Source organism: Helicoverpa armigera, chromosome 1, assembly GCF_030705265.1.
Source record: "Helicoverpa armigera isolate CAAS_96S chromosome 1, ASM3070526v1, whole genome shotgun sequence".
In the NCBI taxonomy this organism is placed as follows: domain Eukaryota; kingdom Metazoa; phylum Arthropoda; class Insecta; order Lepidoptera; family Noctuidae; genus Helicoverpa; species Helicoverpa armigera.
Window position 1 is genome coordinate 7,805,329 of NC_087120.1, and position 27,791 is coordinate 7,833,119.

Consider the following 27,791-nt stretch of genomic DNA (forward strand, 5'->3'; position numbering starts at 1 on the left):
GAAAAAGCCATTTTATCGATATAATATCGAGTTTGCATTATCGTTTGTAGAACTAGTAATCTGTCACTTACTTCAGGGAAAATAAATTTAGGTAGGCGTCAAATTGGGGGAGCCCATATTGTAAGTAGCATTTAGATAGGGAAACGGTAAGATTTAGTGAAAACGGGCATAAGTGTCTCTTATAACCTTTATTATTGGAGGAGCCCATATTCAAAGTGACACTTAGAAAAACGTTAGTGAAAACAGGGAAAAGTGTTTCAAAATGCATCTCAAATTGCTGGGTGGAACCAGCTGTCATTCGAACAGCCATTATGAAAAGCCAGAAATTCTCACCTTTTAGTGTCTGAAATAACTGGGTTGTGGATATGGTCAGATTGGTAGTCGCTCCATGGACACAGGTGCACAGATGCATCCGGTTAGATTGAAAGAAATGCTTGGATGATGAATGATTTTCGAAAAGGAGTGGAATCCAAATAATGAAAATCGGTCGAGCTCTGAAACTTATATATAGTTAAAGCTTTTTGTATAATGAAACATCAATGTTTGTAAAGACATAATTTAATATTATCAAGCTGCACTTAATGACATTGTACAAAAATTGTTAGTTCTTGGTAGAATCAGGCCGAAACCGAAACTCACGTGGCCATGTATAAAATACTGGAATTTTTGGCGTTTTGTCATGCGTCTGCCTACCCTTTTTGAAACTAGTATAGGGTGGATAGGTCCAGGGGGTCTGAACCGCTCCCCCCACATTCATATCCATCTTGTCCAACTGACAAAAATAGGTACACGCACTTCAACTTAGATAAACATTGCATAAATGGATATTGCATAAATATTATTTACATTATGCATTGCATATATGCATAAATATTGGAATACATAAAATACATTACAATTGACTTGTTATTTGAAGGCAAATACTTAGAGTAACCGAAGCAGTCCTGGATTAACCCATTACTAATCAATTCTAAAACGGCTCGCTCTCGAACGCCTTACAATTTTAAAACGGCGTTTTTTATTCAAACCGCGTTGTTGTCTTGGGTTATAAAATATGGCAAACTCTTCAGAACTCTTGATTTTGACTTTCGAAGAACGACTGAAGAACTTTCTCCTATTATTCCGGAAAGTCCGTTAAAATCAGTGGAACTCAGTGCATCCTTTTAGACTGTACCTAAGCCGACCCGAACTTGGTTTCAAAAAGGCTAGTCGAATGGAATCATTTATTATAATAGTGTTCCTTTTTTCAAATTAAGATCTCGTAGCTAACTGTTTATCAGTTATCAATAATCAAGTCACTAATTGGTATTTCATTAAATACCAAGTACCTATTCAGTTGTGTTGCTACAGAACTATCTGACTGCCGCACGACAATTCCCGAACATTGGCTGCTATGGTTCGCCAGAGCGTTGCCGCGAGAAACGCACGAAATCAGTTTCGGTTTCGGCAAAAGGCTCGGTCAACGCCGAAACCGAACCTACGGTCGGAGACTGGTTCTTGGCACTAGTCGAATATATTACTGGCGACGTGAGTGTCAAGAACTATGCTGCTGAACGAACAGACCTTATTCCGAAATATCCTCAGACACGTCTTCCCTTATCTTTACTTTGTTCTTGGTGGATCTTCGTTTTGCATAGGAACCGGAGTCGTTTCTCTCCTTTATAATGCCCTTACCCTCGGCCTTAGGTTTAGGTTTGACTCTGTACTTCTTGTTAGACCTCTGAGGTTCCTCGGGTGGGACCTTTTTACTTCTATATGAGACACGGGGATGAGGTTCTGTGACTGTCGTTAATTTTTCCTCTTCGGCTGGCGTTTCACGTTTCAACACGCTCTTGAATGTTTGACCACGAGTCGGTTCATGCAGGGAGAATGTGATTCTGTCGTGGTGTATCTGATGGTAAAGTAAAACATTAAGACGGATCGAACAATTACAACATGCTAGGATAGGCTGCGTACATCTAGAATTAAATAAGCTTACCCTGTATTCAATAGTTAAGAAACATTCTTCTTCGTCTTCACAAACAAGTGAATTAACATCGGCTGGTTTAGCAGCATTGACGGGCCTCCGTCCCACACGCACGAAACGCCACAGGGAACGAATGCGAGGACCACACGAACGTACTATTTCAGCTACCTGCCAATCGTTTATATTCTTATTAGATTCCTACTTTAGTATATTTGGTTAGTAGACTTACTTCAGTAAACGTGGACATACTTTCATTTGTTCAGCACCGTCGCAGACGCCTCCTGCGTGGGGTTCCAAGCCGTAGCTGTTGATGCAGGCGCGGTCATCAGGCAGCAGTGAATCTATCTGGAACGCGCATTTCGGCGGCGCGTCCGTCCGTTCCTGCGCGGAGAATTTTGTTTAAATCGTACAAAGGCTAAATAATTGTCTGTCGCTATTGAATATTGTCTTACCCAGCCAATATCGTCACAACGCTTTGGTTCATCATAACAAATGTAGTAATTGATTCCTTTTGAACCGTCTGTTCGTTTCTCAGTGGACCAAGTGTACCAATTCTCACCGAATTTGAACATACTGTTGACGTGGCTTTGGCGATAAATTAGCGGAAAAATCATTTCGTTTGGGTGTTGTTGTTTTTGCGGTGGCGGCTGTTGCTGTTGCTTCTCAGTGGTGGGCTTCTCCTCCTCGAACTCGACGACAGGCTTCTCTTCGGCGCGCTTGCGGGTCTTGATGAAGGGCAGCGCGGTGCCGTCGCCGTGCTTCTTGTGGTCCCAGGCCTCGGTGTTGGCCTCGTCGTCCTCGAGGCGCGAGTCCTCCTGCGCCGAGTGCATCACCACCTTGACTTTGACCGCGAGCGCGGCCTGTAGCAGACACACACTAAACACCAGAATACTTTTCCGTCCCATCTTGAAGTGAGCCTTCACTTCGATTCCGGATTCATCAGTGCTCGGCTAGAATTGTTTTCTCCTACATAAAGGAAGTTGTTACTTGCACTTGGCCGATAAGGTGAGTGTTTGTAAATATTTGCGCGGAACGGCCATTCAGAGAGCAAAAGAAGGAAAAGATCTTTGTGTTTAGCACAATGATGAGGGTTGCGTTTGTAACATGTGCGATACTGATTACTGAGCGGAATTAAACACAAAGGCATTAGATTATTGCTTTTATTTGGGTACAAAGATGTAGAGTATAAAATAAAAATACTGCATTTGGTATCAACCTTTTTCATAAAACTTTGATTATGAAAATTAAGCATTTCGACAAATACATGTTATACATCTATAAAATAAAATTAAAGCATAAGTTGTATTTCTAGACTAATTTTTATCATTATTTCTTTATCTATATAGAAATTGTATAATCGTATAGTACAAATAAAAAAGCGAGTGAAGTTTGGACCATTGTTAGGAATTTAAGTTTTCCATAGTGCTCGATATATTACATCAGCCATAAGAATTCGTATTTACAAGATACATTATAATTTCGTTCTAACTTGATATTTCGTTCATAGCATTAGGGTAAGAATAGCATCACTAAGGCAGAGAGGGTGTTTTATTGTACATTATTATTATTAGTGCCTAACATTACTAACTAACGATACATTAGCATGAGGGAATGAGACTTCGTTACAAAACTACTCTTTCTCTCATCTATACTATCAGCTAGACAATAGTAATTAACGAACAAATTAAGGCCAGATCGAAAGTAAACGTATCCTTACAGCGTAATAGTTGTCCTACTTAGAAATTAATTAGACCTCTATGTGTTCGATTAGCCTAGTTAACATTGGTTCTGTGTACGTCACAGTCGCAGTCGCGGAGGTCACTCACACAACTGTGCAAACAACTAACAAGGCGAATATCTTCCAATGTTCTCCATAAACACTTGCAAACATCACCTTCAAATTATCTTCACTTAAATAATCTTTCCACCTTGTTACAAAACGTGGATTAAAAAAAGTACCACCTTTAAACCAACGTCCCGAACAAAAGGACTAAAGCTAAAGCTATTACTAAAGCGGGTACCTCTTAAAACCACGTTTTATAATAAGATGGTTTATAATAATAAAATATCTCCTTAGGTAGGTAAGTATTCTATGCGTGTATGTATAAAACTCAATAAGAAGTTTTCATGTCAATCATCTCGATATATCTAACACTATTATGCCAAGTACAACAGCCTAAAAAGACAAATATAGTTTAATAAATAAACCTGACCAATATGTGTAATCACACATAAAATACAAAATAAAATAAGTATCTGGCAACAAATCGTTGTGTCGTTTGTATTAGGTACAAAATCATCTGAATAACAGTCTAGGCTAGGACGTACAGTTACAAATAAATTAAATATTCTAAGTACATTCGTTAATTGCTTTCCGTAAGTAAAATTATATATGAATAAAATCTGTAACTTTTTTTTATAATATTTATAGTTTTCTAAATAATGACAACATTGAGTGTCCTCTGCGCTGCGATCAGTAGTGATTCAAACTTGACTAAGTTGCAAACTAAATATCGGTCGCTTACATCTAATAAGTGCTTATTTAATTAGGCTCAAAACATTAAGCCGATTGGGTCCACGAGAGGTGAACGTAAGAGCTAGTGATAACACTATAAAGCTTACGTTCCGATACACGCATGAGACAACAAGTCTATAAAAATACAAGACTTCTACAAATAAAATACATAGTCATTTTTCACCTATGATAATGTTGTATAACAATATGATTTACAAGAAGTAATTCTAATAAATAAAATAAAGATATAAAAAGTAAAATGAGAATAAATAGAGTGTATAATATAAAACGAATCTCATAGTTTCGGTGGAGTCGTCGCATGTATCTAAACGCAACGTGTATTGTCAGAACAACTGCTCGTCTAACTTCAACACAGCAAACTACGGAAAATAGACAATTCTCAACAGCTATAAATTTAATTATTTCTAATAGAATTTATTTTTTCGATTCTGATGCAACTATAACTAACAACTTACTATTATTATAATTATGCCCTAGATTATTGATAATAATGAAATGTGTAGTAAGAAAATAAATGACTATTAAATTTGGTAACTCTACCTTTCAGGGTTCCACTATTTACGTAACATGTGTTTATCTATGCGGGAGCATGTCACTTCTGACTAATATTGCTCCTGAGAGTATTACAAGCAAACAGTGCTATATAAATAAAAAAATATGTAAACATGAATACCGCATAGTTTGGAGTAAGAGGCGGAATCACACAAATTGTACAAGAGGAAGTGAAGGAAGATCGGTCGCTTATGTCTATTAAACGTAGCTCACTCGTAAAGTTATGCAGTACAGATAAAATCTATAATCTATTGACCGGTGTGAGTATCACCGGTAAGTCCATGAGCTGTCACGATGAACTGATTATGCTAAAGTGACGGCGTAGCTGTGTGCTTCTGGGTGGCGCGGCCCATCTACAGTAACAAACGGGAGCATTCGTCAAAGCCGTGCATGAAGCCGATCGGACGTGTGAAGCCTAACAAGAATTCTATTAAGTACAAAAACCAAACGCGCCAGCCAGAAGCACTCGGGACCATCGCGATCACAAATGGCGGCCTATCGGGGCAAAAGCTAAGTTCCACGAACGGTACAGAGATCTCTTTGTTTCAGTATTGTCGAAAGTTATTACTCATTCCTACTTCAAAGTCTAATAGATAATATTAAAAGATATATGAAGGCCCTTTACTGACGGAGAAACTTAAGTTGGAGCAACAAACTTTTAGAGAAATTCGATAGTTGATATTTATGTGGCTATTAAAATATAACCAACAATTGCGGCGACTTTAAAATTGTCCACCGACAGAACTTATTGAGATATGTGTAACAGCTAGTTACCAGTTGCTCCATCTGCAAAACGCCTTAGGACAGTATTACACTTATTAAATTTCTTGTTTCAAGTTTGCAATCTTCATACACATTTATCGAAAAAAGTGTAATTGGTATTGTCCACGATGTGAATTAAAATACGTGAATGTATTTTAATTTAAATGTCACGATTTTTGAAGAAGTCACATAGAAGCTAAGATTTTTAATACGTGTATTACCATCTTTTGCCCAGTTCCTATAACAAAGATTCGGAGTACGAATGAATGGTAGATTTTTGTTATAAGCATCTGCTGCCCGCCCATGTCAGACTTTGTGAAACAGAATCGGACCGGTATTGTGTCGGACGTCGTTTAGGATTTTCTGACCGACTTGACGCGTCCGCTGCGTTAGATATCAGGGTATTCTATTTATCTCCCACAAAATATAATGGGCGGGCGGCCTCATTGAGCAAACGTCAAAAACCTGCCACTAGGAACCGGGAGAGTTACCTACAGTAAAGGAAAGTGATCTCTGTTTAAAACCGTGTTTCGAGTTCATTGCAGTTGCCCCGACCTCGTCGCTAGTACGTCGTGCTGTAGCACGGAGTTCGCCTGCATCACGTGGCAATATAGCTCGCCTTGCGTTGAAGAAACATGTGGATCTCCGCGAAGGGAGGGCGCTCGAGGTCATCGCGTCGCCAGCACTCGCGCATCAAGTCGTAAATATCGCGAGGACAGTTCGCCGAACGTTCTATACACTCGAATATGCCGTCATCAGCTTGCAGGTGCGATAAGTTTTCTAGTACCTGTGGAATAATATTGTTAATTAGTCAAATATTTACTTCACATTGATACGAAAGTTTGTACTGTAAAATTGAACGGAACCTGATGAAACTACTGATGAAAATTTTATCCATGTGAGTGAAAAATCAGGCGATAAACTATTAAAACAAAAAAAAAATACCACCCAAACTTCATAGATTGCAACATACCTCATTATCAGTCAGATGTTCATAGGGCCTGCGTCTACAGAGCGTGAAGATCTCATGCAGAGTGACTCCGAAGGCCCAGACATCGCTCTTGGTGGTATACTTGGCCCTCAGGACTGACTCCCAGGCGGCCCATCGCAACGGCAAAGGTATTCGACCATCAACTTTGTAGTAGTCGCAAGCATACGCCTCATTGTCAGTGCCGAAGTCGCTGATTTTCACTTGGTAATTCTTCCCTATTAGGCAATTTCTGAAAAGTGGAGTTTTTTTTATTTAAAATTAGAGTTTTTCATAGAGAGAGCGAGAGATTCAGAGCGTAGGTATCAGGATGATACGCTTTATGTTGTTTTAGTAATAGTCAGAAGCCAGATTGCCACAGTAAAACACTGGTATTTAGCTACATTCGGTAAGAATGGAAGCCGATCCCAACATACAACATAGCTGAGAGAAGGCTACGTTTTCTAGTTATTAAAAATTGTAATTATTGGTAGGAAAAATTTAAAATACGTCACTATTTATGAACCGAGGCTCAAAACAAACCTGGCAGCTAAATCCCTATGCACGAAATTCAGCGATTCCAAATACTGCATTCCAGCTGCGATCTGCGTGGCTAGATGTAGAAGCATGTGCGGTGCGGGCGGTACTGTGGTCCTTAGGAAGGCACATAGATCGCCCAGTTCTAGGTACTCGAGCACTACGGCGAGTGGAGGCGACCGACACGCGCCGAGCACGCGAGCCAAGTGAGGGGAAGACAAAGCCGCCAGGATCCGCACGTCGCGCTCGAACTCCTCCCTGAATGGACAGTTACAGTTATTCTTTTTTTCAAAATATGTTCTTCAGAATAAATAGTTGGAGCTATATGGAGTTGAAATAGATAAACTAGTGTAGTTGGATATCGCGCTCGATTTAGCACGGCCTAGGAATCGGACCCAGGATTCCATGCACGGCAGTCACAACTTAATACCGATGAATTGATCTTTGCGATTTAATTTTAACACATGTCATGTTCACAAACTTGATATAAGAATAGAAAAGAAAGATAAAAAGACTTTCAATATGATTATAACAGCGTTTTCACACTAGTAGATTTTCTCGTGATTATATATATGCTCGGTTTTTCCACGGTTCGACAAAAATACGTCGCAGAGTTTCAGGTGACATCGATAGTAAAGGCAGTTGTCAATTGTTTGTTGCGAAACTGCCCATATGTACCGGTCGGTTATATCACTCGTGTACAAACGCTCCCAATCATAATAAATTACTCACTAAAGGCCGTTCCCAATATTCTATCTATCTGCTCTTTCGCTTACTTTGAGTTTGATATGGAAACGGCCCTAAACAGTACAGGACAGACCACGGATGTAGGAAAGATGAGCGGAGATACCATAAGGCAGGTAGGTCAGGCGCCTTCTTGTAGGTCAGGTAACTTAGGTAGGCGTAATCAGTTACTAGAACCAACGAGGGGTTCGCGTTCCTTGTCATGATACTGTCAAAGATTGGTCTTGAATGATAGACGATTTTATCGTAGAAAGCGTATGAGGACAGAGCTAGTAACTTTCCTCTTCCCCTGCATTTTGGTTTTAAGAGATATTGCGTTATGACATCTCCGCTCATGTTATTCTCCATGGGACAGACAGACACAAGGCGAGCCGTTCACAAAGGTAAGGGTGGGGAGACATGTAAATAAACATGTATAATCTAAACCTCATACATGATATACCTCTCCTTAACAGTGGCGTCGTGACAGAGGAACTTGACGGCCACTAGCCGTTTCTCTGACGTTATCGTGCCGTTGTACTCGGGAACGCCGTCCGCTTCAGCCACGTACACCTAAAAAATGTAAAGTAATATAGTTAGGTGAATTATGGAGTCAGGTATTACACTGCAAGAATCCATGACGTTAAATGCTAGATAAGTTTTCCTTGTATATGCATGATTTTGATTTCTCATGTAATTAACACTAAATAATCTTGCTAATATTTACATTTATTGCCTTATGCCTTTGCTTCTTTGTGTCTGGGAAGCTATTCCCGTCACGAAATATGTATGAGCTAATTTATTTTACTTGGAACACTGTGGAACTACTGGCGCGTAAAGCGTGTTTTACAAATGTTTTTTTTTTTTTTTTTAACTATTTACTATGTATGTGGAAATACTTATTATGAATATAGAGTTTAGCAGAGTTGAACTCTGTATACAAAACCCGTTATTGAAAACCGCATCGAAATCAGATCATTAGTTTAGAAGATATGTGGGAACATTACTTTGCACAAACGCACACACAAACACACAAACGCACATCTCTCACCCTAAACGCATATACCTGCTCCGTTCCGTCGTGGGTAAAAATGAGTTTTTTCACATAATAAATAGTAGAAAATAGACTTTGGTATAAAAAATGCCAGTTTTGGTGTTCAAACTTACTGTGCCAAATGCACCTTCAGCCAACTTGGAGATCATTCTCAGTCTATGCCTCGGGAACTCTATCACGTTGGTCGTCTCGAGGCGTCTCTTTAGATCTATGAACACTTCTTGCTGGCTTGGTGACTGAAATAAAACAATTTTTATATTTTTTATTGTTTCTTCTACTTACTTGTAGTGGAAGTAATTAGTTAACGTAAGCTTGTAAAGGAGTTAACAGTTCCGAAATCCCAGATCCAAAACATTTCTCAGATTTAATAACTTTACCGTGCCTTAATATCTGTCTATATTTTGAGGCAAAGGGATCAATCGATCTCAGTGGCGTGCACTTGGAGAGGCCTATGTCCAGCAGTGGACTGCGATAGGCTGATGATGATGATGATGGATCAATGCCATTACCTGATGTCTCCACCCACTTTAATTTGTAACTGGAGTACATAATAAAGAATATCTATCTAATATATATTCATGTCCAGTAATTGAACTGGTTAACTCAAAAATCTTTTATTTTTTCAAAAAAGTCGCAGAACTGTTTTTTATGCAGCTAGAACATGTTTTTTTTAATCTGTTTTGGTGGATAGGTAGCTATTTTAGGAATTTGAGTGCATGAATAACTAAAAAAACTCGATTTTAAACCACCTTTAGATCTTGGTGCCATATGTATACTAAAATAATAAAGGAACTTACTCTAGTGCTATGCTTGGACCGAATGGACCCTGCTCCGGACCTTCTCGTGTCCAAGTCCAGTTTATCTTCGACGAGGTCAGTCGCTCGCTCAGACAACGAGTCCAAACGACGTTTAGTTAGCAGCGGCGCTGAACTAAGCTCGGGCACAGCGTAGTCATAGTTTGAGCTGTCTGTTGGACAAATAGTTATTTCATTAGTTATTATATATTCGGGTAGTAAGGGTTTCGCATTTAGAAGTATATAGATGAATTTAAAAAAGAATAGGTTCCATTTTTTTCTCTATACTCCATTTGAGTAGGCACTTAGGCTAGCCGCTGATTGCAACTTTTCGTCACCGTGACTTTTTGTCACTTAGTCAAGTGCAATGAAAACTATACTGAGTGCGCTCATTATGGTGACGTGACAATACGGTGACAAATAGTTGCAGCAGCAGGCAATGCCGGAGTGACGTGACTGTCACTCGCCCTGTCCATTACAACGGGAGTCCACTCACTGGTGACTTTTTGTCACTCAGCCGGCATACAAAAATGAACGCGATTTGTCACCCAAGAACAGATTCAGTGAGCGCATCGTGGGTGACAGCAGGTGACAGTGACAAAAAGTCACGGTGACAAAAAATTACAATCAGCGGCGGGCCTTAAGGCGAGGAAGTGGTCAACAATAATTCCATAACCGGCACGCGCATCTGAGGCGCCAAAAGGGGTCGGAGCGTCTGAGCGGGGCGAGGATAACAATACGCGCGCTAGCTTATAACTAAAAGTCGTAAGCGACAAAATGGTTTTGTAATTTTAATATTTAGAAATGATAATTTAATAAAAATTCCTACTACCATTTTAAAGAGTATGTATATACTCAACTACTAAAAAAGTTAAGAGGCTTAAATCGGTCCCGTTTGCCCATAATATGTGAATCTCTTTTTAAAAAGAGGTATGTTTGATATATTTTTCTCTGTTATAAAAGTTACCTAATCATGTTTCTACAACTAACAAAATAAGGCTTATATCATGAACTTTCAGGTAACCAAGTTTTATTTTGATCCGTTTTGTATTTACTGAGAAAAATTGACATCCTTGGCGCCAAAAATTCCAATTCGTCCTCTTAATTTGGTAAACATGTTGGTACGGCTAGATAGGAGTAGATATTAAACAAATACACTAATTATTAAAATTATTCCATTGTTTATGTAATTTTTATTATTGTATTTACATAGATTTTTAGTTAAAACTCATTTTTAAATACAAAGTTACATCAATATTATTTACGTTTGAATAGGTGGCTACGCAAATGGAGTATAGACTATGTTTTTTTTTCCCAGTATTACATTTCTGCTCCAAGCCATTTAAGGCAGAAAAAAATATAATTTAAAAGATTTACAAAAGAATATTGCGATCTCAGGATCGAATAGATCGATAGAATAACTATTGTGGATACATGCCAATATTGTATAGAGGTGGGATAATGATAACATCGCTCAGAAGATTACGTGTTCTTACCTGACAGTGCTGTGTTAGAATCCTTAACAAAGTCTTTCATTTCCAACAGTACAGTGCTATAGCTAAAATACGGAGCACACTTGAGCGCCTGATATGGCTCCTGGTACTCATCTGACTTAACATCTAAACCGCAGTCTATGATCATTTTGTTTTCCGGCAGCATGGAGGTTCCACACCCACTGTAGTTGTCCATGGTCCGTTTTTGGGACACCGTAGACTTGGCTAGTGGTGAGGCGAAGCATTTCCGGTGCCTGTGTCTATGGACTATGAGGAAAATGGCCACTGCGAGTAGTATGACTAGGGCAGTAAGTACTCCGACTACTATGGCCACGTATAATGGATCTTCTTGATGCGCAGTTGATATGGGCACCTCTTTTGTAAGGGTCGTCGTCTTCTTGTCTTTGCCTGAGGCTGGCTTCTGACTCTCGGGGGTATAGTTTCCTTGGGCTACGTCTGAAAAATTCAAAGACTGGGTTAATTTTTGGTTTTAATATGGTATATTTATTAACTTAGAACTTAAAAGCTGGTTATTAATTCGACTAATATTAAATGAACACAAATATCTGGACTTTAAAAGAAACTAAGACCGTTTATTTGGGTATTTTTTCCCAGGATTGTCTAGATATGATATACAAGCTTGTTTCAGTTTTAAATAAGTTGACGTATAAAAAGTATTACTGTATAATTTAAGACTTTCGAACACGAACAAAAATTTGAAAATCAGTAGTTATAACTAACCTGAGTCAAAAACGACTTCGCTAATAAGAATCCACCTCGCGGAGAACCTCAGTTCGATTCGCACCCACTTGCCAATCCGATGGTGTAGCTTGATGCTCACATTGCGCGAGTTCTCGAAGATATTGTCCTCTACATACGTGTAGCGAATCGGCTCGTCTTGGAAGTGACGGCCGCCGATCGAAAACGATATTATGGCCTCGGAGAACACCTGAGAATGTCGGCTTCGTCAATAACTTTTATATTTTTCGATCAATAAATAGGTATCAAGGTAAAATATGTATTCAAATACTTGGAATTTTACTATTAAACTTAATTACACTTGTACTGCTATTCTATGGTATAGCTGCATATTTTATACCATAGAATAGTTATTATAGCATTTGAATATTTTATTGTGAACTGAAAACTATACTGATCAATATGAGTCCTTCTTCGTACAAGCAAAAGTTTTGCAAACGCAACTAATATTTATAAGAGAGGCTACCCCAAACGGTCTACTTTATAACTAAAATCAACTAGAAATTAGTAGTTTGCAATGTCGCGACAGATCTTTTCATTATTCAAGAAGTTTGAACTACGCTGAAAGTTTGCAAAGTGGGGAAACAATGTTGTGCTCACCTGTACATCGCGCATGAATTTATTATTGCAGTACAAGTGGACTGCGCTGAACTCTCGTACTTTGTCGAACTCGAAGGTGAGGACGGGTGTGTTCGGCCGCGAGTCGTTCCTCCAGCCGACCCACGCTGAGTTCTTGGCGGCTTCGCGGATCTCATCGCCGCCGAACTTGCCGTCCACCAGCTGGCCGAGTCCTCCGCGCAGCTCCTCCCCCCATTGGCCATCGTACACCATGTCGGTGAGCTCAATCCCGTTACTCCGCTTGTCACCTTTCGGCATTGAGTACGCCACGATTCCCACTGAAAATTGAATTGTCATTAACATAATTAATCAATTAATTCCCAACTTTGTCGTGGTCGGCTTCCAGTCTAACTTTATGCAGCTAATACAAGCGTTTTACAAGAAGCGATTGTGACCCCCACAGCCCAGTTAATCAACCCTCAACCTCTTGGTAAGACTGGTAAATAACGCTACACAGTTAAATTACAAAGACATTGCTTCGAAAGAGCACCGAACCAGTGACGTCAAGACCACTTGACCGATACCGCGCTACTCTGCCGACAAGTTGCTTATCAACACGTCGTATCTTTTGGGAATAAAACAGGTTTCTGCTGGGTTAAAATTCATAAAGAGGTTAACGGTTATCAATGGTCTTGGCTAATTTGACACAAGCAATAGTCTTATCATAGTTATTTGGGGTAAAGAAAACTTTCTATGTTTAGTGCTCGTATTGAACCCCTCGTGCGCGAGTCCGACTTGCAATTGGCCGGTTTTTTTTTCACCTAATTTTTTTGCCCTCCTAGACCAAATCTTTTTTGTGGCTCCGTAAAAAAAAGTAGACTGGTTGTGTTAAAGGTACATTAAAGCTTGATGATTATATGTATCTAGGTTGTGCATGTGTACTAATCATAAAGAGCGACGATGGAAAAAACCTCATTAAAAGTGTCAAGCCCATCTACATATTGAAGCGACCATGATTTAAAGTACGCAATAATGCATAAGCTTAGACAGGTTGTTAACCCGCCCCTTAGCGCCGGATCGTTTCCTTCATTTGAGTCATACAACGTGCTCCGTATAATAAGCACTTGCGACAATTGTTTCTAGATCATTCTTAGATCTTGGCTTTACTTGAACAACTGAACGACCACAAACGGCTTCACCTAAGTGATCGAAATAGCATATTGAAAGAATAATGCATACATTCTTGTTCGTCTGCTAACGTTAATGGATTGAAATTCAAGAATGATTTATAATTACAAAAGTACCACTGATGCTGCATTCCCATCATTAGCTTTTAAAAGGCATGACAATGTATACGTATGTATATATTAGTATGAAAATAAATAAATTGTGCGTCCGAGGATAATGTGTTGAAATGGCAACACATTAGCTCAAACATCCCGAATAGTGAATCTAAAATGAATGTGATTATAAACTATTGGATTAAAAAGTTTTGAAATGTTCCATAGAAATTAATTCGAAGTAGATTTTCGTACCCAGAAATAATTAAACTAAATTCCTGTTTCACGTGACGACGCTATATTATAGAGAAACTTTGAAGCGGCTCGTTATTCAAAGCAAAAGCATAAAGGAGTTCAGTCATACATTGCTCGTACTTATGACATTTTGCAGCCAAGTGGCTGTGCAATTAACGTCGCAAATGCGGCATGAGACGACCACAGTCGAGCACATCGAATATCGTATTTGCACACGAACTCTAATAATTATTGCCCTTTGCGAGCATGGGAAATTCTATTGAACGGACGTTATATTGGCATACTTTGGCAAGGAATTCCAATCGATGGCAACCAAAGCAAATTGAAATATATGCAGAAAAGAAAGAGAAGAACATGCCCTCAACATATTTTGCACAAAATAACAAAATGATTCCAAAATAGTGCTTCACTAGTGGTCGCGCGGAATACGGCAAGAATGATAGACGTCTTGGTTCGCACAAAAAACAGGGGCAAAGAAGACATAGTCGCTAAAGTGCATTTGCCGAAATATAAAGAAAGCTCTCGGGGTCCAACAGACCTACCACGATTAAGTAAAGGTTTATTTCAACTCAGTCACTAGGCTATTTTAGTTTAGTGGAGTACTTTGCTCAATAAGATGCTATTTTGAACTGATCATACATTCAGACGTGAGTGATTTCTCACAGAGTGAGATATTGCAACACGTAATGGGTTGGAATTCAAACTTTTTTACAGCCCTAGATATGTAACTGAAATCAATGCATGATTGAACACCATATTAATGCATATAGTGCTTTTAATAAACGAGTTTCCATTGAAGGTTTATAAATATAAATAAATTCGGCGAATCGCAGAACTTTTGAAAGGCAGGATCTAAAGCTGTTTCCTAAGAACAAGGTCTGTAAATGAGCACGACGCGATGGCGACGTATGTGACGAGGCTCCTAAAGTAGCCTCTAGGTATCACTGATTTATTTGTCGGCGAATTTCACAAAACCATGCACTTACTTGAAAATGCAGCGTTCGTGTGCCGCCACGACAAAAAAACCGTCGGAGGAATAACAACTGCATTTATTTATATTATATAAGGTGTGAATCAAGTACGTACCATGTGTTTTATTTATATTCACCACGCAATGAGTGACCGACACCTGGATAGTTGTTGCACAAGAGGGCGAGTGTTATTGTTAGTAGAAGCTGGTTTATATAACCTTCATCTAGTAGTTACTCATTTTCATTGTTAGAGGAACTTGTGATTAAGAGGCGACACGTCACCGTCCTAAGCCACAAAGCTCGGCAATAATCCGCGATTGAGCGCACGTACGTTGAATATCCTGTTTGAAAGCTAATCACTTCCCTTGTATATAAACAGTTTTGATATTCACACGAATATTGTAATTAAACTAGTTTACACAGTAGTTAGTGCACCAAGGTACAACTCAACCACAAGTTACAAGTTACACAAATAATTATAAAGCATGTTAATTAATATTTTCTACTCGGTTATTTTTAGCCTCGATCGTTCAGAGCTACCAAGAAACACAATTACTTGAGCACACGGAGGGGGATTAAAATTAATCCTGTAGATAATATATTTATGGTCACACAGAATCGTTAGCAATACCTTACAGTACAAACATTGATTAAAGGGGAATGTGTAGATAGCAGCAGTTGCAGGTAGTGATAGCGAGGTATCAATGGCGTGCGCCCGTCGACGGCAAATGAAAGCAGTTTAAAAATGCAGACGTATGATTAAGTCTAGTAATTTGCCACTTTTTACCTAATGACGCTTTGCATGCGGTCCCCGGGGGCGCACGTTCGATAACAGAATTCCTAGAATTCACTACTCTACTAAGGCCTTCAACTATTGCCGTTGTAGTAACCGCATTAAAACCATGAACACGGCGCATTATAATTTCTGTGATACGCTCCATAATTAACTTTATTTTAATGAACTTTGTACACGGTCCACACATTATTTTGATTATTTTATGACCTATGGGAATGTGGACGCGTGTAATTACTTTTAGAATGCCTTTAAATATGTACGTAGTAGCCATGGGACAAAGCAATGAAGGCTTAGGTCCTGCGCTCATCATGTTCCGAATACAAACATTCGCTGTTTTGTGGATGAAAATGCTTTTTCTACTTTTGTTGTTGACATTTGCTGGGTATATTAACTCTGTCTGAATGTAAATAAAAATACACCAAATATATAAATAAACCAACACTAATGTGTAACCAGACATCGATTCACAAAGAGCTTTCATAAGTATCAATTTAATCTTCGTTGAAAGTCAAGGCGGAAATTGTGAAGAGACAATAAATTCAATAAATCTGTGTACTAAACGCTGTGAGATTGCGGTTCGGATGAAATCAACTACCGGTGCATTATGAATCGGACTGTCAAACGTAAAGTAACTGACATTCGATTAAGCGCTCAGCTTACCCCCAAGCTTAAGCCCTCGGCATAGGTAAAACGTGAATCTGCTTTTGAACTATTGTAGCTTAGGAAATAAGTTGTCGGTTTATTGCTTATGCAGCCGACGTTCACTTCCTATTGTCATATTATTTACTAGCTTCTGCCCGCGACTTCGTACGCGGTTCTTGTCCCTTATGCCAGCGACTACGGGGTCAGCAAAATCAAAGATCTGAATAGTCTGATATTGAATTTTAAGGGACCGAAGAGAAACGTTCTATATACTTAATTTTTGTACTTTAACAGCAAAAGCACAGCAGATTAAACAAAACGCTGAGAACTGAACCGCAATAGACGTGACCATAGGGATAAAAGTAGTGATTCTAATTAGTCCGCATTTGTGTGTGGCAAAAATATTACACAAGTATTATTACGTAAAAAAACATTAAATAGATGACAAAGTCGACTTAGTGGAAGTCGTGGTGGTTTAGTGGGTAGAGAACCAATCTCTCAAGTATGAGCTGAAGGGTGAGGATACCTCGGTGGACTTTAAACGCAGATTACGCGCTCCCTGTGCTTACCATGAGGCACCTACCCTCCGAGCAGGGCTACTAATCCTGCTCTAGCGACTCCACTCTGGACGGCCAAGCCAAACCAGAGGCGTGAGACCTACCCCCGTCATGGTTCTAGCTGGGCTCCTGGAGTTCCACATCAGGTGTAGGTGTGGTTCAATTTTTATAAGTCAACAGAGAGTGCTTATCAGATTGAACAACTTTTTCTAAAACGTCATACCTCTATATGCTATAGTCTAGCTGGGCCCCTGGAGTTCCACATCAGGTGTTTTAGATCTTCAATTTGTGTAAATCAATAGAAAGTGCTTATCAAATTGAACAACTTTTGCTAAAACGTCATACCTGTATATGGTATAGAGAAGCTGGGCTCTTGGGGTTCCACATCAGGTGTTCCAGATCTTAAAATTTATTATCTCAGCTGAAAATGATCATCACATGAAACAATTTTTGCCATGGCACCATTTTTGTATCTCTTATAGTTTTGTTGTTCTGTTGGAGTTCTACATCAGGTCTTCAAGTTTCGAAGATAAATTATAGCCTATATGTTGACCAGGCTTAATACTGATACAACAAAGAAAAAATCATTGAAATCCGTTCAGTAGTTCGGAAGATTAGCGTGTACAAATCTAAGAAGATGTATACAAACTTTCATCCCCTATTTTATCCCCTTAGGGATGGAATTTATCAAAATCCTTTCTTAAGAGTTGCCTACGCCATAGTAGCTTTATGCATGCAAAGTCTCAGTCCGATCGGTTTAAAATTGACAAAGTTTCATACAAACTTTCATCCCCTATTTTATCCCCTTGGGGGTAGAATTGATCAAAATCCTTTCTTAGCGGATGCCTACGTCATAACATCTACCTGCATGCCAAATTTCAGCCCGATCCGTCCAGTGGTTTCAGCTGTGCGTTGATAGATCACTATGTCAGTCAGTCAGTCAGTCAGTCACCTTTGAGTTTTATATATTTAGATTCCGTGATATTATCGTATCATTTCAAGATTGTTTGTTAGATACGCGGTTGCTTTTGAGTTATTATTTCGCTTCATCTGTTTTGTGAAAGATATGATTTGTAATAACTTTAACGTCAAGTATTTTTTTAGCGGGCACTAGTCTCGTATCGGGACAGAGTACGTGGAAAAGTTAATGTAGTCGTGTCGTGATAAAATAATTAGCCAGCCAGTAGGCGGTAGCGGGACTAACTGCCTTAGTGTGCTAGGCTTATATTTGAGTTTTACCGCTTATTTAGAGTTAACAGCACGAATTTCATTGGTGTAACCATTTTCTTTTTCAAGTTGATTTTTACTGACTGTAGCAAAAGGTAAAAGGCATTCGTGTATGCACTTACTATATAAATGCTTTATTGCCCAAAACTAACTTTTCACGCACCCGAACCACGTAGACTTACATTCAGCTTATCCATTTTCCGTCTATCCTCTTTTTAAAAGTCCATCAAAAGAACTTTCAAAGTATAAAACTTGTATGTAATAGTGAGTACTCACCGCTCCAATAACATCCGTATAGTTCGACCCTCATGCATACAGTCCGTCGATGGGAACTGTACGGTATGAAGCGTATCTTCGAAGCCCAGATCGGCGGCTCAAGGTGGTTCTTCTTCTCCAAGTAAGTGTTCGTGTTGCCCTGCAGGATCTGCAACAATAGCATTGATGTTATTCAAAGTTGCTGTAGTGACGAAGTTAAGCGTCTATCAAACGCTCGTAAATACTCATACACTAATCTATAAATTACCATAAACCAATAAATAATCTTCGATGTTGTGTAACCATTACCCGCTTTGGGGAAAATAAAAACTTGCCATTGCATAAGTACAAATCAATATAATGTTTAACTAACTTAGACTACCAACATAATAATGAAATTGTGGTAGCTTTCAGAGTCTATAGTGAAGTCAAAAGTCAACATATTGCTGAGGGAGTTAACATTTTCCGTCTAGCGAGTTCAATAGGATAAAGTTGTGAGTATGGAGATCAAACTGTCGGAGCTTCACAGAAAGCCGCGGACCACTGGTCTACACTGTACTTATGAGGCTTTTACACATTTTAAGCTGTGAAGAGCAGTGTTCAGGCTGTGTTAGACTAAGTCTGCGTTGTGGTTGAGTTCGTGACGTATATGCCAGACAAACTTCTTCGTCGAAATTCGATTATTACAATATTCAATACATCATTTTGTTACGAAATGGATGAATTTCCCTCCTGCTTCAAAGCTGTTCACAAACATTATTCCACATTTGTTCTAAATTATAGAATTCCGAAATCTCTGAAACTTAATTTTCATTATTTGTTATAAAAGATTTACAAACATACATGTCAAACAAACTTTGTTGCGGCATATAAATTACCAGCAGCTTTCTACGCTGGCGTCCCAAACCTTTAAATACACGGACTCGTAAATCCGACTACAAACTACTCTAAATGTTTGTGTTACCACGATATCACGTTGAAAAGTTAAGATTTTAAAATAGCTTATACGTTTTACCGGTGTATAATCCCGCTTCCCGACGCAGTATTATCAGCTTATAATATGACGTTGCTTTATATTGCAAAAATAATCCACGACTAGAAATGCAGTCTCGCTTCATCGATGGATATTATGTTAAATCCGAAGCCGGTATTCGATAGCGTAATGTGAATGCTCAAATAAATCCCAATATTATTGAATATTTCCACGAATAACTGAAGCGAATTTAATGAGCAGTAGACAATGATATGAGAACAGTAACCGAAATGTCAATGCAAATGAGACGGATATTTAGCCGAGTCGCATATTTGGATTCAAACCAATGCAATGTAGAGTTTGAGTAGTGGAATGCATTCACAAATTACTTAATGGGTGAGTGGTAGATTGATATGGTGGGTACAGTACAGGACGACCGAACGACGTACGTTTTTCTTTTTTTTCAGCTATATTCGGATAAAACATGCTCATCAAGCATGCACGTTCGTGTGTTCCAGAGTTATCTATAGGTGATAGACATCATTCGACGTTGATTTAATTAAGCGACCTACAAAATGAAAGCTTTAATAGTTTCTGTGTATGCAATGCACCTGATACTTATTGTGAGTCTAGCTTTAATGCTTTTGTACCTGTCTAGACTGAGTTTTAATTGGTAAAGTAACACCGGTCATAAACGCTTCGCAGATTTAAATATATCTGTGGTTCAAAAGTTGCACTTTTGTGCATTCTGTTATCCTTACTGATAATATGAATGCGAAGTCAATACGTTTGTCTAAGAGGTTTGATAGTCTTGAGCCTAAAACGACATAGATTACTTTTTAAAACGTCGCGAGGGAATTACTTCCCGCAATTTCGTCCGGACGGGTGGAACCGAAGGGAACAGCTAGTCCAGCAAACAAGACTGAGCGAAGAATTAGTAAGGTTCAGGCACCTAGCTCTTGAAACCTAAAATCATTTATAACAATATTATACGGAATCGATCAGTAAGGTAGCTGGAAGCTAGCTAATTTACCGTCAATAATGTCATCACAACCGTTTAGCAGTACGTACCAGTCTACGTTGTAAATGCTAAATATTTCTGCCCACAAATTGAAGGGAGGTAATCTAACTATTATTAAGTCCTTCTACGGATCAATTGTACAAGCAACCCTCTTTGTTCAGGGGGAATTTAAAAACGACATAATTGCAAGTTAGCACAAGCCATGTGCTAATGTCGTGCATTTATAAGGAAAGCTGTAGTGACTGCGCCGAGTGACTGAAACACTTGAACACGCCTCCAATGAATATACAGGGTTACTGGTAAGTAGACCGCATCCTTTCAGGAGGTGATAGTATAGGTCAATACGGACAAATTTGACCCTGGGATACACTGGGCAAAAGTTAACCCGTTTGGAGATAATCGAATTTCAAGATCAGTCGTCTAGGTACACGTATAAATTTTCATTATTAGTCAAAAGTCTCGTTTTTGTGGATTTTTGTGTGTTTTTGGATAGAAGATGAGTCATTCCATAATAACAAACCATAAAACTGTACAAATCACAGAGGAAATTATAGCGAACAGCAATTACTTTTTTAGTAGATATTTTCTCAAAAATATTACTCTTCATTTTTTTTGTGCAGAATACTTAAAAAACATCTACATTTATCTAGCTATCCAAAAAGCCACAAAACACACAAAAATCTGCAAAAACGAGACTTTTGACTAGTAATAAAAATGTATACGTGTACCTAGACGACTTGTAAAGAAAAGATCTTAAAATTCGATTATCTTGAAACGGGTTAACTTTTGCCCAGTATATCCCAGGGCCAAATTTGTTCGTATTGACCTATACTATCACCTCCTGAAAGGATGCGGTCTACTTACCAGTAACCCTGTATAACGTGTAACGTTAAAATGCGAAAACCCTCTGACACGGTAATAACTGTAACACCTCAAACGATTTTTAATTCGATTAAACAAATGAGAGAAAATGACATTAAAATTTTATAAAAAATTCTACTATCAAACTATCAAATTATTTTCAGGTTTTGGGCATGTTACACGTTGTATAAATATTTCTCGTAGTCGCTCTACGTAAAAAACTAGTACTCAGCTGCATTCGATTACACTGGAAGCCGACCCCAATCTACATAGGTAGTTGGGAAAAGGCTAGGCAGATGATTATGAGTCTTTACGTTAAGGATGGGAGTAAATTACTAATTTAAATCCCCTGTCATCATAATATTGAGATACATAAGTGAGCATTTTTCAAGAGTTACTGCTACGTCGCCAGTAGAAGTACGAACACAATATAAAACTAGCACTGCATAACAACGGACGACAGACGCACTCAAGAATTCAAATGAAATTCATTAAAAAAGCACGATCGCAACTATACCGCGGAAGTGGTGTTTAAAAACTAATTTTCACATTGAAAACTGCAGTGGTAGTTGTTTGCGAACACTCAATTCACGTTCGTAGTGTAAACACTGTGGCCATGCCGGGTATGCGGGCATTCCGGTCTTAATATCATAGTCAACAATCAGAGGCTGCGTTGTTTCATTTAAATATAATTAATACAGAATTTACAGATCTTGTATTCCATTACTGGGCGAATGCCATCCGCCCTAGAATAAAAAGTTCTAAAAGGAAACGGTTTGTCTTTGTATTTACATAGATAAAATGCCATGTCTTTCAAAGGATCGAATGTAATCTCAATATTTAGTAGCAAGTTTTGTTTCCTATTACATTATAGTACCTGTTACATTCTACCAATTATAATGTAGATAATTAAAGACGAAACGACGTTTCGTGTGCAACCCCATAAAGTAAAACACAGTCGCACTTAGTTGTAAATGAACCAGCTAGAACACAAATAGTCCTAACAACGACGGAGTAACTATTACTCATATGTTTAATTAACTGCAAGAACAAACGTTTGATTTACTGGGAATTGCAAATACAGGAGTGATAGTTGGCTAATACGAGAGATGTCTCCCGAACATTCCGTATGAAAGTTAGCTCCTAACTACATATTTGCTAATGTCAACTCTAGTCTCTGGCTTGCAGTTCTGCCAGTTGATTTAACTTTGCTACAATACCATTATTGATTACAAGAACTGATCATTGCTCTCAGTTCCGACTGAAAATTCTCGTATAGCGAAAATCAAGTATTACCACACACTATTAACACTACTGTGGCAACCTTAGACACTGTAATAATATCGCTCATTTAATGCAAATTATAGAATGGATAATACGCAATAATGAGACAATAATTACGACGAAGTTAAAATGAAGGAGAAATGAGCTTAATATTTATTTTATTAGAAGTGTTGTAGGTACATGACAGCAAGCGACACGTAGGAATACACGCGCCATTGCGTACTTAAACACCTACGACGCAGCAATCATTATTGTATTATTATGAACATAAAGAGCCATTGCTACGATTAATATTTTTTGCGCGTATGAAACACAGACACAAAACAACTTCTTATCTCAAGAAACAAAATCCTGTAAAACCTGAGGTGACGAAAGTAATACCATAAGTACACACCTCTAAGCCGTACACACGTATGTGCTTCGAATAGAAACAAGACTAATGGCGGCCGAACAGTAGAAAAGTGTAGCTAAGCGAATTAAGCTCTCGTCTGTCCGCGTTCTGTCTTTCGCTCAGTTTGAGCGACGCCGACGCTTTGATCCTCATATACAGTGGGCTGTCCAAACCAGAAATTGTTACGACTTTTATTCAACCGTCAGTTTACGAACTTTATCTTAATACCTCTTATAAATAGTTATTATTGGCTGTAAACGCGAAAAAATAACAGATGGGACCTGCACACTGCGTTGCGTAAAATTAATAGAAATAAACTTTTAAAATTTACAAAGAAATGTTATATGAAATTAAACAAATACATTTATAGCAGCCCTGCTCAAAACTACATAATACAAAGAGCCGGCTTTCCGGCTACGCTCAGAAAAGATCGCATCAATGACAACACAACTCTGTATGAAGAGCTTTAAGTGTCTGTCTACGCTAACTTTCAATGTCACTGAACTTCAAGCCTTTGCGCACTGCAAAATATCAACAAGTTGATCCAAGATTCACACAGCTGTCGCCTATGAAGCGTTTCATTTTAATGATCTAGGAATCGCATTTAGGCATTAAACCGGACAATAAATAAGTCTTGCTACAGACACGATAAAATGCAACTTAAAGAGTAATAGGATTCCATCTCTTTGGCAATTGATATTGGGAAATAAATAATAAAAATAATGCAGAAATATAAGTTGGGAGGGGCCCACATCCAGCTGTGTAGAATTATAGTCTGATTGATTGATACAGGGAATTGGATTATTGGATAACAAACGGTTCATGACATATCGTAATCCTCAAGGAAATATAATATTGAATCATTATATAATATACTTACTATGGTAATAAAATTGTAGAGAGGCTATTTATTACTAAGCACACTGGTATTCATATTGAATACTTTATAACAGACAGCCGTTGGTATAAACAAAAGATCTTCTTAGATGTAAGGGTACTTACAAGGGTACAAGCAAACCTCGAGATTGAATGGAAATGTACAGCAAAAAGAGTTGTAAAAAGGTTGAGTGCCTAGATATGAGAGATTTCCTTGAGTGCTTGAAGAATTTAATATGAAACAATAACCTTTTAATTTAAAGAAACAGGATCCTTACCTCTTGCCCGTCGCCAGTCCTGTACCGCACCCACTTGCCGAGTTTGGGCCGCCAATACTCGATGACATACGCCTCTGCATACTCCTGGCCCTGGCCGTTTCCGAACCGGCCCTGAGTGCCGGTCCCGGTGATCACATGCACCGAATGTAGGTCGATTTCTAACCATTCCGTGGACTCAGTAGTGATTTGCGACCTCGGACACCAGGCACCACCTTTTATATCCTGATTTAGCCTGTCGAACAACAAATTATTAGGTTTTGACAAACACTTAACTAGCCAATTTAATTTAGAAAAATGTTTTACACAAAATAATTTAAGATAATAGTGAGGACGAACAAAGAACATCCGGAGATGGAATCTGACAAAGGAGGTATTGCGCTGTTATATTTGAGCTAGCGACGAATACAATTTTGACATTTTATCTGAATCTGAGGGCACGGCAGTGCCCCAGCCAAGACTCGAGCAAAGCGGGCACGGCCGTACCATCTTTTCTCGAAGCGTTTCGCGGCTATTTCAGCCCCCTGTATCTTCCATGTGAACAAAGCTAGGAGTTTAGGTTTTCGATGACCAAGAGTAAGTATTAGAACAAGCTCAGTTCCAAAATTACAAGAAATTTGAATAAATAGTTTACGAGCTATGAGCGATGAAAGTTACACCATTTTGTCACTGACTCACTCACTGACCGATCATCAAAAGTCTAAGGTACTTCTAGCAAACTTAGAACCTTCAAATTTGGCGCCAAGATAGGTTATTAGCTACATATAAAGGGAAAATTATAAAAACCTTAAAACTTAATAAAAAAATAGGAAACAAATTTATATTTGCGGTTTTTCAAGAACATTGTGTATGAATTTTGACTGCATTGATAACTTTGTTATTTATTTATGTACAAAATGTTACTATTTGTTTTATTGTTACGTAGTGTGGTATATTGTTATTATGTATTAAATATACATACATATGAATAAAAAAGCTAGGTTAAAATAAAATGAATAATGATAAAATCTTTCATATTAATGCAGTGCGATAAATACTGCATGCTCGCTCGATAGATGGCGTTGTCCTGGTCTAAATCGCGCTACGGTTTTAGTTAAAAAAACAATTTCATGTGATAGCGCCATCTACCTCTGAATTAAATCTCTTTTATTCTAAAAGATATTCGATTAAAAAATTCGACAGTTTCGAAATTATTTAATTTATTTAAAAAAAATGTTGTTTACGTGCTAGTTTAGGTCTACATATTTAGTTTGTTATATATTTAGTTAGTTGCATGTAAGTTAATTTAATTTGTTATATACTTAGAGAAGAAGGAGACCTACAAAAATAAATTAGATCCCACCAAAACATTAAATGTAAAAGAGCCAATCCTCTACGCAATTCCTCCACCGTAAAAAGTTTTGAGATCGCATAGAAGCCAAGTCCTGTTCAACTTTATTTGTAATAATAAATCAATATTTTGTGACTATATCAATAGTTTTGTTCACATTACAATAATATTGTCTTGGCCATGAGCACAAGTTAATAGTCGCTCCCTGAAATAATGTGTAAATACCATTGAATTGATACATTCTATATGGACATGATTTTACGATTGGACTGATTGGAATTTGAGATCACCATGGACCAAACATGCGCCATAGTAAATGTGCAGGTCATGATTTTGGATGATACTGACTGTCGGTCATTTAGTAACAATTGAAAAAACTAAAAGTATTTAATTCTGTGATATTAAACTTCATGATTGACTTTCACCTCTCCAAGATATGCTATATTATATTTGTAGTTTATTGTGCTCATGGCCAAGTCAATATTATTGTAAAGTGAACGAAACTATTGATATGGTCACAAAATATTGATTTATTATTACAAATAAAGTTGAACAGGACTTGGCTTCTATGCGATCTCAAAACTTTTTACGGTGGAGGAATTGCGTAGAGGATTGGCTCTTTTTACATTTAATGTTTTTGGTGGGATTCAACTTTACAGTAATAGTGGAGTAGTAAAATTCTCAGCCAAAACTGTCCATAGAATCTGAACACGAAGCAAAAGCAAGTCCGATGACTTGTGGCTTCATGACTCGCATGCGAAAATGTAGTATGCTGAACATCCATTTGAATGTCATCTCCGCTGGAGCCTGATTAAACTAATAGCTTCACTACTCTCGCCTACGCATTCTAGCATGCGTGCAGTCGTATTTGTACACGCTCCTACAAAGATACCAGAAGTCAGTCCATTAAATCGGAGTAACATCACGTTTTTGCACTAAGGGTCGTACAAATTAATGTTGTTAAAGCTATCAGTAGCAAGGAGCTATGTAGCCGCATATTCATCAACATCAGGAACGCGACGTCCCGCCCTTTGGTTCGGTATAACGAGTCTCCCGTCAAAGGAAATTGACAGCTTTGTGTTATACGTATGGCTGTGCATGTGCTCAAACAGATCGCCGAAACAATTTCAATATCATGAGCATTCAGACGTTTAAGGAATGAGTACACTGTGTATTTTAACATTTAGAGATTTACTTGACGCAGGATAATAATAATAGTTCCAAATATAACTTATTTTTTTTTAGAAACTCGGCTAAGTTGCTGTACAAAAATTACAAGCAGTGAAATATACTCCTCATCTGGGTTACATAGAATAATACAAACAGGATTGAGCTTTCAACAACAGTTGATAGGCAAACCGCGATTGGAAAATAACTGTAACTTGTAGGGCTCGAATGGCCTACTACTTTGAAATGGCTTTACCGTTAAACAAATATGAAATCACCTGGACTAAAACGCAGAAACTTTAGGAATAAAAAACTGTAGTGAGTATAATGTTAACGACCTCGCCACTTATTTTTCATCGATCAAATGTCGTTCGCCGTATGTAAAAACTTTTAATACCCTGTAATTACTGTTGTATTATCGCTAACTCGTCCCTCTTCCGAGTTTATAAGCCATGAATGCATACTCCACGCATCATGCGCTGGACGTACAAAAACTAAGACGCGTTGTTGTTTCACAACGATCCAAGATTCCTCCTATAATAATGTATATCAATCAAAGCTAATAATAGTGGTGTTGTTATTAGCGCATTCACTTATCATGTGTCACTGAGGCAGTGTAATCGTTCGCACCAATCAAATTCCGAGATGGCCAGTCATTAAGCTCATTGACGCGCCACCGACCGCTCTCCAGATATCAATGAGGCGTGAACAAACTTTCATAATTTATCACTTAGCATATGCGCCAGCTAATAGGTTTTGATACTATTTCAACACGGACGGTGAAATGTTGAACATTTCCTTTTGTCTAGCCGCAGTGTGCTAATACAAATAGTACTGCATTAAATCATTGATGATATAAAATAAACAACGTGTTGGGTGTTCGATAAAGAAAATAAACATGTCGCATATGAACTTTTATAATTAATGAC

The 27,791-nt window shown here is 38.3% G+C and overlaps 2 protein-coding genes across 6 annotated transcripts in view; both read right to left on the minus strand.

Moving 5' to 3' along the window:
• Positions 1-552: 552 nt before the first annotated feature.
• LOC110378881 (uncharacterized) lies at positions 553-2,973 on the minus strand. Its single transcript, XM_021338296.3, has 4 exons — positions 2,419-2,973; positions 2,216-2,347; positions 1,979-2,134; positions 553-1,891 (listed from the first exon to the last, which is right to left on the minus strand). The coding sequence occupies exons 1-4, from the start codon at positions 2,869-2,871 to the stop codon at positions 1,565-1,567; spliced, it is 1,068 nt and encodes a 355-aa protein (XP_021193971.1). The 5' UTR covers positions 2,872-2,973; the 3' UTR covers positions 553-1,564.
• A 139-nt stretch (positions 2,974-3,112) lies between these two features.
• The window catches only part of LOC110378887 (discoidin domain-containing receptor tyrosine kinase B), a 52,181-nt gene continuing 27,502 nt past the window's right edge, over positions 3,113-27,791 (minus strand). For 4 of the 5 annotated variants that reach the window (XM_049837917.2, XM_021338305.3, XM_021338303.3 and 1 more), the window contains exons 4-14: positions 24,369-24,600; positions 18,706-18,853; positions 12,744-13,039; positions 12,126-12,333; positions 11,388-11,840; positions 9,895-10,064; positions 9,211-9,333; positions 8,498-8,616; positions 7,327-7,578; positions 6,790-7,036; positions 3,113-6,603 (exon numbers count right to left, since the gene is read on the minus strand). In XM_049837917.2, coding sequence (XP_049693874.2) covers positions 6,415-6,603; positions 6,790-7,036; positions 7,327-7,578; positions 8,498-8,616; positions 9,211-9,333; positions 9,895-10,064; positions 11,388-11,840; positions 12,126-12,333; positions 12,744-13,039; positions 18,706-18,853; positions 24,369-24,600 — 2,437 coding nt within the window. In that variant the 3' untranslated portion in view covers positions 3,113-6,414. The remainder of the gene's footprint in view (positions 6,604-6,789; positions 7,037-7,326; positions 7,579-8,497; positions 8,617-9,210; positions 9,334-9,894; positions 10,065-11,387; positions 11,841-12,125; positions 12,334-12,743; positions 13,040-18,705; positions 18,854-24,368; positions 24,601-27,791) is intronic. The other variant, XM_021338306.3, reaches the window with a different exon arrangement.

Excerpts from the sequence above, each read along its gene's own strand:
- LOC110378881 (XM_021338296.3), bottom strand. The coding sequence starts at position 2,871 with ATGGGACGGAAAAGTATTCTGGTGTTTAGTGTGTGTCTGCTACAGGCC. Across the intron at positions 2,348-2,418 it reads GTTGTGACGATATTGGCTGG|GAACGGACGGACGCGCCGCC; the intron begins GTAAGACAATAT and ends TTCTCCGCGCAG. Across the intron at positions 1,892-1,978 it reads TCTTAACTATTGAATACAGG|ATACACCACGACAGAATCAC; the intron begins GTAAGCTTATTT and ends CTTTACCATCAG.